At 40.1% G+C, this 13,759-nt stretch overlaps 1 protein-coding gene across 1 annotated transcript in view; it reads left to right on the top strand.

Annotated features, from left to right (window-relative positions):
* The window catches only part of irf5 (interferon regulatory factor 5), a 50,870-nt gene that overhangs the window by 8,057 nt on the left and 29,054 nt on the right, over window positions 1-13,759 (top strand). The window contains exons 2-3 of the mRNA XM_062994647.1: window positions 462-604; window positions 6,968-7,090. Of these exons, the coding sequence (XP_062850717.1) occupies window positions 554-604; window positions 6,968-7,090 (174 nt within the window). The 5' untranslated portion in view covers window positions 462-553. The remainder of the gene's footprint in view (window positions 1-461; window positions 605-6,967; window positions 7,091-13,759) is intronic.

Genomic DNA, 13,759 nt, shown 5'->3' on the forward strand with positions numbered 1-13,759 from the left:
TGGGTTGAGGTGTCTATGAAACTGCATGAGGTTGCTCACAGGCAGTCATAGTGAGTACCTACCGGCAGTGGTCCGAGGTGTGACTAGTCACAAATTGCCAACAGGTTGTTAGGCTGCCAGTACTTAATGATATTAAATGACATAAGCGCTATGTGCCTGGTATGCACCAACAGAAGGGCCAACTAAGACTCAAATTTCAAGTCAAGTAAATCACTCCCTTCTGTGTGTGGCTGGGCAGTTGCAGGCCAGTCAGAAAGCCCATGTTAACAAATTTTAACCTTTTAAAAGCAGCTACATTGGGCTTGAAGGCATCAAAACTGAAGTGACACCAACAGGGTAATGACATGCAGGATTGTGTTGTACATGTAGCAAGTGTAGCAATGTTGTTGGGATGTTTAAATACTGTGTAAATTCATTTGTTTCTTAATTCATAATTAATTATTTGTAAATTATTTCCACAGGTGAAGTGTACTCCAGTTTTCAGAGAAGATTATATAAAGAGTGCAGATCATTTGTGCCCCTAAAACATTGCTGCCGTACTTTATTCGTCACCATGAGCAACCAGCCAAGACGGATCCGCCTAAAGCCGTGGCTGCTGGCTCAGGTGAGCAGTAACTTTATTCATAATTGAATATTGTGTCATCATAAACTGGTTCATGAGGTTGGAAGCTTATTGTTTACAAGAATGATCTTTTATTATTGTGTGTAGGTTTTAGTCATCTAGATGTCTGCCATGGGGACCCGGGGTAGAATAGGTCCTTAGCACCCCATTGCAAACAGAAAAAAGCAATCAAATTTTGGAAACATCTAAAAGAAAGCGATCCACTACTCCCCTCATCCAACTGGTCCTGAGTCTCTGCACCGACACATCATCAAAACACACTGAGACACCACCCACACACACCAGCACACCACTAACACAATACAGACTCAGGAACAGGAAAAATCTGCAAACCCAGTTAGAATGAGTCAAATTATGGTAGCTCAGTCTGTGGTTAAGGTACTGGACTAGTAATCATAAGTTGCCGGTTCAAGACTCACCCTCACCAAGTTGCCACTATTGGGCCCTTAACCCCCAATTGCTCAAACTGTATTCAGTAATAATTGTAATTTATTTGGATTAAAAAATGCAGTTAAAACATTAATTGAACCACCCACAAAGGAAATGTCTCTTGCAAAGCTGTTTGGATTCTTTATCCAGAAAAGCATCTATGGGATAGCAGGGAGGGTAAACAGAAACGCTTCCCTGTAATCATATCGCTAAACAAACTGCAATCTTAACCCAAAGCACAAAAGTGAAACCTAAAAAGAGCATACTGGAGCCAGTTTCAGGCGCTTAGCAGGGTAAATCTAAACAAAGAGCCCAAGGATAGCTGGAACTGAATAGGGAGGCTTACATATGTAATCACTAATGCAAAAAAGTCTATACCAAAAACCACAACAAAACCAACAAGGAGACTGAATCCATGGTTCATCAAAAAGTGCAAGGATGCCATCAAGAAATGAACGAAAGCAGGAGAACAATTGAACAGTCATTCAGCACCTAAAAATCTGATTAAATACAAGATATACTGAGCATAAGCCAGGAGGTTAGACACATTACAAAAAGACAGAACTGGAAAAATCTGACAACTTATCTAACAAGTATCACAACACCCAAAATATGGAACTTAATCAGATCAATGAAAAATCAAGAAGGCTACTTGTAGATAAATCACCTGAAACAACAAGATACACTATATTGCCAAAAGTATTCACTCGTCTGCCTTCACACGCATATGAACTTGAGTGACATCCCATTCTTAATCCATAGGGTTTAATATGATGTCAGCCCACCCTTTGCAGCTATAACAGCTCCAACTCTTCTGGGAAGGCTTTCCACAAGGTTTAGGAGTGTGTTTATGGGAATTTTTGACCATTCTTCCAGAAGCGCATTTGTGAGGTCAGACACTGATGTTGGACGAGAAGGTCTGGCTCGCAGTCTCCGCTCTAATTCATCCCAAATGTGTTCTATCGGGTTGAGGTCAGGACTCAGTCAAGTGCAGGCTAGTCAAGTTCTTCCACACCAAACCCGCTCATTCATGTCTTTATGGACCTTGCTTTGTGCACTGGTGCGCAGTCATGTTGGAACAGAAAGGGGCCATCCCCAAACTGTTCCCCCGAAGTTGGGAGCATGTAATTGTCCAAAATCTCTTGGTATGCTGAAGCATTAAGAGTTCCTTTCACTGGAACTAAGGGGCCGAGCCCAACTCCTGAAAAACAACCCCACACCGTAATCCCCCCTCCACCAAACTTTACACTTGGCACAATGCAGTCAGACAAGTACCGTTCTCCTGGCAACCGCCAAACCCAGACTCGTCCATCGGATTGCCAGACGGAGAAGCGGGATTCGTCACTCCAGAGAACTTGTCTCCACTGCTCTAGAGTCCAGTGGAGTGATATTTTACACCACTGCATTCGATGCTTTGCATTGCGCTTGGTGATGTAAGGTTTGTATGCAACTGCTCGGCCATAGAAACCCATTCCATTAAGCTCTCTACGCACTGTTCTTGAGCTAATCTGAAGGCCACATGAAGATTGTGAAGAAAGTTGGCGACCTCTGCGCACTAAGCCCCTCAAGCATCCGCTGACCCCCACTTCCACTTTGTTATAATACCACTGACAGTTGACTGTGGAATATTTAGTAGCGAGGAAATTTCTTGACTGGACTTGTTGCACAGGTGGCATCCTATCATGGTACCACGCTGGAATTCACTGAGCTCCTGAGAGCGACCCATTCTTTCACAAATGTTTGTAGAAGCAGTCTGCATGCCTAGGTGCTTGATGTTATACACCTGTGGCCATGGAAGTGATTGGAACACCTGAATTCAATGTTCTGGATGGGTGAGTGAATACTTTTGGCAATATAGTGTATATCACTCAGAACAGAGCTAGAAAGAGCAAATAAACTGGCAGAAACAAATAGCTGGACTTACAGGCATATAACACAGAGCCATACATCCAACCCTTAACAATACAAGAATTCCATTATGAGTTCCTCAAACATCTCCTTTATGACACATTGACTCTCTTACCCATATGTTGCAATGAGATCTGGATGACAGGACACTTACATATACCCAGATGGAAAGATGCCATAAACATACCTACCCCCACGCCTGTCAAGTGTCATAAGGGCCCGGATAGATATTTACATTAACATTAACCAGCTGCCAGTGTAAAACCAAGGAGACTATAGTGAATAATGGACTGGTGTGAATCCTGTAAAAACAAAATAAACTAAGCCAAATTCAGTGCAGTTTCAGAAAGGGAAGAAGCACACTAGACCATCTAATCACAGTAGAGATGTACAGGGGTTGGACAATGAAACTGAAACACCTGTCATTTTAGTGTGCGAGGTTTCATGGCTAAATTGGACCAGTCTGGTGGCCAATCTTCATTAATTGCACATTGCACCAGTAAGAGCAGAGTGTGAAGGTTCAATTAGCAGGGTAAGAGCACAGTTTTGCTCAAAATATTTGCAATGCACACAACATTATGGGTGACATACCAGAGTTCAAAAGAGGACAAATTGTTGGTGCACGTCTTGCTGGCGCATCTGTGACCAAGACAGCAAGTCTTTGTGATGTATCAAGAGCCACGGTATCCAGGGTAATGTCAGCATACCACCAAGAAGGACAAACCACATCCAACAGGATTAACTGTGGACGCAAGAGGAAGCTGTCTGAAAGGGATGTTCGGGTGCTAACCCGGATTGTATCCAAAAAACATAAAACCACGGCTGCCCAAATCACGGCAGAATTAAATGTGCACCTCAACTCTCCTGTTTCCACCAGAACTGTCCGTCGGGAGCTCCACAGGATCAATATACACGGCCGGGCTGCTATAGCCAAACCTTTGGTCACTCGTGCCAATGCCAAACGTCGGTTTCAATGGTGCAAGGAGCGCAAATCTTGGGCTGTGGACAATGTGAAACATGTATTGTTCTCTGATGAGTCCACCTTTACTGTTTTCCCCACATCCGGGAGAGTTACGGTGTGGAGAAGCCCCAAAGAAGCGTACCACCCAGACTGTTGCATGCCCAGAGTGAAGCATGGGGGTGGATCAGTGATGGTTTGGGCTGCCATATCATGGCATTCCCTTGGCCCAATACTTGTGCTAGATGGGCGCGTCACTGCCAAGGACTACCAAACCATTCTGGAGGACCATGTGCATCCAATGGCGGTGCCGTGTATCAGGATGACAATGCACCAATACACACAGCAAGACTGGTGAAAGATTGGTTTGATGAACATGAAAGTGAAGTTGAACATCTCCCATGGCCTGCACAGTCACCAGATCTAAATATTATTGAGCCACTTTGGGGTGTTTTGGAGAAGCGAGTCAGGAAACGTTTTCCTCTACCAGCATCACGTAGTGACCTGGCCACTATCCTGCAAGAAGAATGGCTTAAAATCCCTCTGACCACTGTGCAGGACTTGTATATGTCATTTCCAAGACGAATTGACGCTGTATTGGCCGCAAAAGGAGGCCCTACACCATACTAATAAATTATTGTGGTCTAAAATCAGGTGTTTGTTTCATTGTCCAACCCCTGTATGTCCATGGTGCCTTCTTCAAAAAAAGAACACACGGTGGCTATGTTCTTTGACCTTGAGAAAGCCTATGACGCAACATGGACGTATGAAATACTAAAAGATTTACATGACGTGGTATAAAGGCAGATTAACTACCTTCATTGGAGAGAACCTTTAGGGCACTGTCACATGAGAAGCAGCAAAGCAACCCTAAGCAACGCGCACTTCACACTTTTGTCGCATTGGGCTCACGATATTTGTGCTTGCAGCGGCAGACAAAGTTCACCTGATTGAACTTTGACCCAGTTTGCGCTGACCCTTTCAAAAAGCCTCAATGAGACAAACTGTTTCATATGAGGTTGTAAAAGTGACTAAGGCAGTACAAACAATGCTCAATGTGAACAAAGCTTAACGTGACTTATTGTATTAAAACAACAAGTGAGGAATTTTATTAGTGGAGAGAACTGTACAAAGCTTGTACAGAGAAGCCAATGAACCATCACTTGAAAATAGAGGAATAAAACTGGCACAACAATACACAATGAGAACCAAAACAAATAAGGGCAGCACAGCGTATGAAACAACCTTCAACCCTTACAATGACTCTACAAAGCAAAACTCAGAAACTAACATGCATAACCCTAGAACTGACACAAAGCGATAAAGCTGAGACCTTCCCACATACATGTCAACAGAATTTTTATTACATAAGGAGTATATTTCCAAATCATCAAACCATCTACACAGACAGAGCTACAAACAAAACCAAGTAGCTGCATCAATGTTAACATTAACATCTGGTATGAACAGAACATTCTGGAACAGAGCACAGTGTTTAGGGCAGAAGCACAAGCAACGCCCATGGCACTGGAATACATGGAGAAATCAAAACTTCAACAGACAATGTTCTGAATAGAAAACCACCGGTACAAGTACAGACATAAACATAAAACTGAAATCACATATGTGACATTTCAAATAACAATTTTAATCATTTTTGTTATTAAAATCAGATTGAATAATAGTTAAAATAGTAAAACGGCCGACAACAAAAATATACTGATCCAAATGTAAAATATCCAGTCACCTTTACATAATTAAACTAGACAATAAGTTAATATATTTTGGTATACAGGTATATACAGTGCATTTGGTGTGTACACTGTAAAAAATTTCAAGGCTCTCCAACTTAAAAATTCTTAGTGACCCGTTGCATCTAATTTTTTTAGTTGGCCTAATTTAAGTTATCTGAAATGCATAATTTAAGTTCTGCTGACAACCATAGAATTTAGGACCAACTAAAAAAAAATAAGTTGTGTCAATGAAATTCATCAAATACATCTTGTTGGTCCAACAATATATTTTCAATTCTGTCAACTACATTTGTTTAGTCCAGTTAATTATTAATTAGTATCAAAGTAAATTATAAAATATGTAAAATATACTGAATAAGTGAACACTGCATAGCAAATGTAAATTCGTAACAAATACATTTTATTTGCATGTATCATATAAACAATACATTTTTTTAAACATTCAGTATTCACAAGCATCAAACAAATTACAAGTTATACATGTTATAGTGTGTAATTGAAACAATTTATAGTAGAAAATGTAAGAAGAGCCTAAATGTAGTTTTTAAGGTGCAAGGGCAACTACAAATTACAAGTCAACTTAGCACCTAAATGTAATTGCTAATTTTTAAGGTGGAATAAAAACCAGTTTTGATGGTTTGGTGTCTTGAAGGCACTAGTGTAGTCGGGCAGGTTGTCCATTACTACCTCTTCTTCTATTACAACTGCAACATTGCAGAAGTTTCCTCATTCCCACAGTTGCTCACCCAATTCAGTTGAAATGTTGAGTGAAAACAGTTGTACTCGTTTACTGAACCTAACATTTTAAGTTGAAGAGTAAAACTCCTACAGCTGACGGGACAACACATTTTTTGTTTTTGGACCAACTATTTCCTGTTGTGCCAACATTTATTTTTACATTCTCAGAACATAACCAAACAAGGATTTTTTACAGTGTATATGTAATTGCTCCCTTTCTTATTGTCTCTTATACAAAGCTAAAGCAGTGCTTCTGGTGTAATAAAACACTAATTAATAAATGTATTTATTTATAAGAAACAACATTTGCCAATACACACACATTACACTATATATTTGCCCCTTTGCTACTCAATCAACCAGTTCATCAAATCTCTTAAGAGTTTGTGGACAAGGAGTATGTGGCCTGCTAAAAAGTGCTAAACTAGAAGATCATAGCACTATAAACCTATAGTTTTTTTCCTTATGCAACAGATTACAAGTGTATATATTACTCTAGTATTAGTGCACTAGTATATGAACATGAGTCTGATCCAGTTTTTTCTTCTGTCCCCCCAGGTAAATAGTGGGAAATACCCAGGTCTTCATTGGCTGAGTAAGGACCGTCGGTTGTTTCAGGTCCCGTGGAGACATGCAACACGCCATTTGCCCACACTAGAAGAGGAAAACACTATATTCAAGGTAAGACTTATCTGGTTTTAATGTGGGGTTGCAAATATACTTTGTTAACCAAGATCACAATTTAAATGTGCTGTTAAGAATGTGCATTTTAATTCATATGCGTGTCTGCAAACATATGGCTTTCATATTTTGTATTTAAAGAATGAGACCCGTTTTTGCTGCTTTATTTGACACTTTAACTGCATGCTGTCCTTATATTTTGTTTAAGAAAGAGATGACAATACATACATCATTGATTATTAGTTTTTCTTAGTAATAGTCTTTATTTTATGTTCTTCATTAAGTTAGAGCTTTCAGTAATTTTTCTCTGGGTATGATCCATAAAATATATAACCTACTTGTTTTGAAATTAAGTGAATGGAATATTGTTATTGAACTGTGCACCAGCGTAGTGTTCTTACTAGGGCTGGGCGATTTTGCAAAAAAAAAAAAATCTCGATTATTTTAAAATTATACCCGATTGTCGATTACGATTTCGATTTTTTTTTGTTCTTGTATAATGCAATTAAAATAAGACTCAAATTTCTTTTTTTGCATTGTAATTAAAGGCTGCAGAAGTGTAAAAATAGTAACAGCACCACCTATAATTATTCTTTTAAGGGACTCAAACTTTATAACGATATCACAATAATTAACAATAATTAAAACAAAATAGATCTAAATTATCTATATCCTTATCTATCTATATCTAAGAATAGCTCACAAACAACTTTTATTTTAAATAATGTTCAGCAGAACCTCCTTACATTAGAAAAAGTTCAGGTACAGGTTTCTTAAAAGGAACACAAGCCTGTACTGTGCTGTTTCCACCACTGAGTGAGTCTGTATCAGTATCTACATTGGGGGGGCATCAAGTGATCACTCAGCTCAGCTTTGATTTTGTCCTCTTGTGATTTGGGGGGTGGATACAACATTTTAAACATTTAAGGATGTGTAATGTGTCATTTTAGTCCCATAAAACTTTCAAACTGTATTAACCACTATTATGTGTCGTAGAATGATTCGATTCTATTGAACGGCCCTTTAAGCCAAAATAAAGGAACCGATTCGCGCATTTGGGAGTCGTTACATACATACGGCTCTTTAAAAGGAACCGAAACAAAAGATCCAACTCCCTATCGCAGAATTCACTGCAGCAGTTTCCCAGACGCGATTTTTTTACTCAGTAACGGATGTGATTTAAAATGTAGCGAATTACAATTCTTAGTACAAAACTTACTTAAGTAAAAGTAAAATTACAGGCTGTAAAATCTACTTTAAAAAGTACAAGTACACAAAAAAAACGACTCAATTACAGTAACGCGAGTAAATGTAATTCGTTACTTTCCTGATCGGGCTCATCGGCTCCGTATTTTGATTCAGTTCAGCGGTGTTTGATTCAGTGAATCTGGTTTTGGACTCTACCTGATTTTGTACACTGTTTTCGCCCTTTTTATATTAAACTTTCCCTGATTTATATTCCGCGAGCGTCTGGTCAGTTTCTGCTTCGTGACATGTTGGTATTTTAATTAAAATATAAAGTATGTAAACAATCGCGATTGTCACATTCTAACATCGGGTGAAAACGTTCATGCGAATTAACCGAATTAATCGTGAAAATCGCCCAGCCCTAGTTCTTACCATTTGCAGCCTTGTATCTGCTTTTTTGTAGATTCTAGAAGCATTACATAAGGAATCAATGTATGAAGATTAATTATAAAGGTTCATTTATATATACACACCGATCAGCCATAACATTAAAACCACCTCCATGTTGTTCACTCCCCTTTCCTGCTGTTCTTCAATGGTCAGGACCCCCATAGGACCACCACAGAGCAGGTATTATTTGGGTGGTGGATCTTTCTCAGCACTGCAGTGACACTGATCCACTCATACCAGCACAACATACACTAACACACCACCACCATGTCAGACACAGCAGCGCTGCTGGAGTTTTTAAATACTGTGTCCACTTACTGTGTACTCTATTAGACACTCCTACCTAGTTGGTCCACCTTGTAGACGTAAAGTCATCTTCTAGACATTTATCAGTGGTCACAGGACGCTGCCCATGGGGCGCTGTTGGCTAGATTTATTTTTGGTTGGTGGACTATTCTCAGTCCAGCAGTGACAGTGAGGTGTTTAAAAACTCCAGCAGCGCTGCTGTGTCTTATCCACTCATACCAGAACAACACACACTAACACACCACCACCATGTCAGTGTCACTGCAGTGCTGAGAATGCTCCACCACCTAAATAATACCTACTCTGTAGTGGTCCTGGGAGAGTCCTGACTAGAGATGCATGAGTACCGATACTGGTATCGGGTATTGGCCCGATACCGCGCTCATTAACTTGTACTCGTACTCGCAAACGAGGCTCCGATACTAAACATCCGATACCGTGTACCTAGTGCACGTTGCTGCGTTATGCCTAGTTCACACTACACGATTTTCTGATTTGTCAGGTCGCTGTACAGTTCACACTATACGACTGAATCTTTTGCACTCGGGAGTCTTTCAGTCGGTGTGTATTTCACACTACACGACTGATCAGTGATAGGGGGTTTCACACTACACCATCTATCACCAACTGGAATCTCAGGCGAGCTTCTCTGATCTCCCAAACTACGTTTTATTTTTTTATTTTTTTGCAAAAACATTCATGAGAAGTGATGAGGGGTTTAATGATACCACGTCCAAAAAGGCACGTCAACAAGTAGCGAGTGATCAGTGTTTGTGTGCTGATGTGCAGCGTAAAATCAAAGAGGAAAAATAAATGAATCTGAGTGGATTTGGCAACACGAACAGTATGGATGTTCTATAGTGAGTTGGAGGTTAATAAATATTTTTGCAATGCAGTGTTGGTGTTATGTTTTGTAGAGGATCAAATCAGAAATACTGTAAAACTTGTGTGTGTGCCGGTGTATTCTGATATAAACTATATTAATTAAGCCCCTGTCCCACCTGTTTACACTCCTCCCCTGTGTTTCCCCTCACACCGTATCCTGCGTTCTTGAGAGCCGAGTGTTGATCGCCGAGCGAACACCGAGTTGCTCCCGAGCCGGCAAATCTAGCGCTGACCTCAGGAACAACTCGGTGTTTGCTCGGCGATCAAAACTCGGCTCTCGATCGCTAAGTGTGAACTATCCAACAACTCGATCCGACCGGCTCGCCGAGCGTCAGATATCTGATGTGAGATGTGCGACTGGGAATGAGTGACATGTCGAACAGCCAATGAGAACGCAGGATACAGTGTGAGGGGAAACGCAGGAGAGGAGTGTAAACAGGTGGGACAGGGGGATAATATAGTTTATATCAGAATACACCGGCACACACACACGTTTTACAGTATTTCTGACCTGATCGTTCTCTACAAAACATAACAACAAAACACCAACATTGCAAAAATATTTATTAACCTCCAATTCACTACAGAACAATCCATGCTATTCGTGTTGCCAAATCCACTCAGATTCATTTATTTTTCCTCCTTGATTTTATCACATCAGCGCACAAACACTTTGATCACTCGCTACTTGTTGACGTGCATTTTTGGACATGGTATCATTAAACTTCTCGTCACTTCTCACGTGTGTTTTTGTTGAAAAAAACGGTATTCTAAATAGGTATTGGTATCGGTATCGGCAAGTACAAAAATACATGTACTCGTACTCGGTTGGGAAAAAATGGTATCGATGCATCCCTAGTCCTGACCATTGAAGAACAGCATGAAAGGGGGCTAACAAAGCATGCAAGGAAAAAGATGGACTACAGTCAGTAATTGTAGAACTACAAAGTGCTTCTATATGGTAAGTGGAGCTGATAAAATGGACAGTGAGTGTAGAAACAAGGGGGTGGTTTTAATGTTTTGGCTGATCGGTGTATATGTATATATATATATATATATATATATATATATATATATATATATATATATATATATATATATACAGTGTATCACAAAAGTGAGTACACATCTCACATTTCTGCAATTATTTTATTATATCTTTTCATGGGACAACACTATAGACATGAAACTTGGATATAAGTTAGAGTAGTCAGTGTAGAACTTGTATAGCAGTGTAGATTTACTGTCTTCTGAAAATAACTCAACACACAGCCATTAATGTCTAAATGGCTGGCAACATAAGTGAGTACACCCCACAGTGAACATGTCCAAATTGTGCCCAAAGTGTCAATATTTTGTGTGACCACCATTATTATCCAGCACTGCCTTAACCCTCCTGGGCATGGAATTCACCAGAGCTGCACAGGTTGCTACTGGAATCCTCTTCCACTCCTCCATGATGACATCACGGAGCTGGTGGATGTTAGACACCTTGAACTCCTCCACCTTCCACTTGAGGATGCGCCACAGGTGCTCAATTGGGTTTAGTCCATCGCCTTTACCTTCAGCTTCCTCAGCAAGGCAGTTGTCATCTTGGAGGTTGTGTTTGGGGTCGTTATCCTGTTGGAAAACTGCCATGAGGCCCAGTTTTCGAAGGGAGGGGATCATGCTCTGTTTCAGAATGTCACAGTACATGTTGGAATTCATGTTTCCCTCAATGAACTGCAGCTCCCCAGTGCCAGCAACACTCATGCAGCCCAAGACCATGATGCTACCACCACCATGCTTGACTGTAGGCAAGATACAGTTGTCTTGGTACTTCTCACCAGGGCTCCGCCACACATGCTGGACACCATCTGAGCCAAACAAGTTTATCTTGGTCTCGTCAGACCACAGGGCATTCCAGTAATCCATGTTCTTGGACTGCTTGTCTTCAGCAAACTGTTTGCGGGCTTTCTTGTGCGTCAGCTTCCTTCTGGGATGACGACCATGCAGACCGAGTTGATGCAGTGTGCGGCGTATGGTCTGAGCACTGACAGGCTGACCTCCCACATCTTCAACCTCTGCAGCAATGCTGGCAGCACTCATGTGTCTATTTTTTAAAGCCAACCTCTGGATATGACGCCGAACACGTGGACTCAACTTCTTTGGTCGACCCTGGCGAAGCCTGTTCCGAGTGGAACCTGTCCTGGAAAACTGCTGTATGACCTTGGCCACCATGCTGTAGCTCAGTTTCAGGGTGTTAGCAATCTTCTTATAGCCCAGGCCATCTTTGTGGAGAGCAACAATTCTATTTCTCACATCCTCAGAGAGTTCTTTGCCATGAGGTGCCATGTTGAATATCCAGTGGCCAGTATGAGAGAATTGTACCCAAAACACCAAATTTAACAGCCCTGCTCCCCATTTACACCTGGGACCTTGACACATGACACCAGGGAGGGACAACGACACATTTGGGCACAATTTGGACATGTTCACTGTGGGGTGTACTCACTTATGTTGCCAGCTATTTAGACATTAATGGCTGTGTGTTGAGTTATTTTCAGAAGACAGTAAATATACACTGCTATACAAGCTGTACACTGACTACTCTAAGTTATATCCAAGTTTCATGTCTATAGTGTTGTCCCATGAAAAGATATAATGAAATATTTGCAGAAATGTGAGGGGTGTACTCACTTTCGTGATACTGTATATATATATATATATATATATATATATATATATATATATATATATATATATATATTTATATATTAGGGCTGTCGAAGTTAACGCGATAATAACGCATTAACGCGATCTCAATTTAACGCGATTAAAAAAAATAGTGTCGTTAACGCAAATTCTATACAGGAAAAATGTACCTATACAGGCAGTGAGTGCCATGTAGAATTACATCACGAAGACCCGCATTGTTATGTTTTGTACTTAACCACGAAATACAAATGACACTAGTTATGTGGAGAACGTGTTTGTCTTTATTGCTTAATCCACAACTTGGAGCATCACACTTAAACATAACACGCCGTTACCCGCTGGTCACCTGATACACATATCAGCTCAGTGACGTACAACACACAGTGGTAACGTGATACGCAGATCACGTAAATGATCTATATCACACGCATGATAATAATAAGCTTTTTTCTCTCTTAATTTTCCCTGACAAGTGAAAAACCAAAATATAGCAACCTTAACATTATGAGGAAGAATTTCAAAGATATTCCTTTGCAATACTTTATCATTTCAAGAATATGATACAGACTGACCAACACTATTAAGCCAAATCAGCATTGAAAATTGACTTTAAAAATTGAATTTACTTTTAATAACCTTCTACAATGCTGGTGCTTCTTAAAACTGAATATTTTCTTTTAAACAGAAGTGTTATTTAAATGCTATTAAATTGTTTTCCAACAAACTCCGCCCAATTTGGCGGATAACCGCCCAATCTGGCAACACTGGAACGCGTTATTATTATCGCGTTAACTTCGACAGCCCTAATAAAAACGTATTCTGATATCCAGTTAGCAGCGTAGGGTTTATATAGCAGCAGGTAGAATAAGGTGAGAATAAGGTGCAAAAACAATGCAATATTCTGCAAAGATGCAAGTAATATAGTCACTAGTATGAGTTGTCAGAACCCAGGGAACAAGGCCGTGTTGATTGTGAATGAGTTTTTGTGTATGTTAGTGTATGTACACCGATCAGCCATAACATTAAAACCACCTCCTTAAAAAAAAAAAAAAAAAAAAAATGCAATGAATCGCGATTAACTATATGAAATTCTGAGATTAATCGCGATTAAAATTTTTAATCGTTTGACAGCCCTAATATATA

Source organism: Trichomycterus rosablanca, chromosome 1 (assembly GCF_030014385.1).
Source record: "Trichomycterus rosablanca isolate fTriRos1 chromosome 1, fTriRos1.hap1, whole genome shotgun sequence".
Lineage (NCBI taxonomy): Eukaryota > Metazoa > Chordata > Actinopteri > Siluriformes > Trichomycteridae > Trichomycterus > Trichomycterus rosablanca.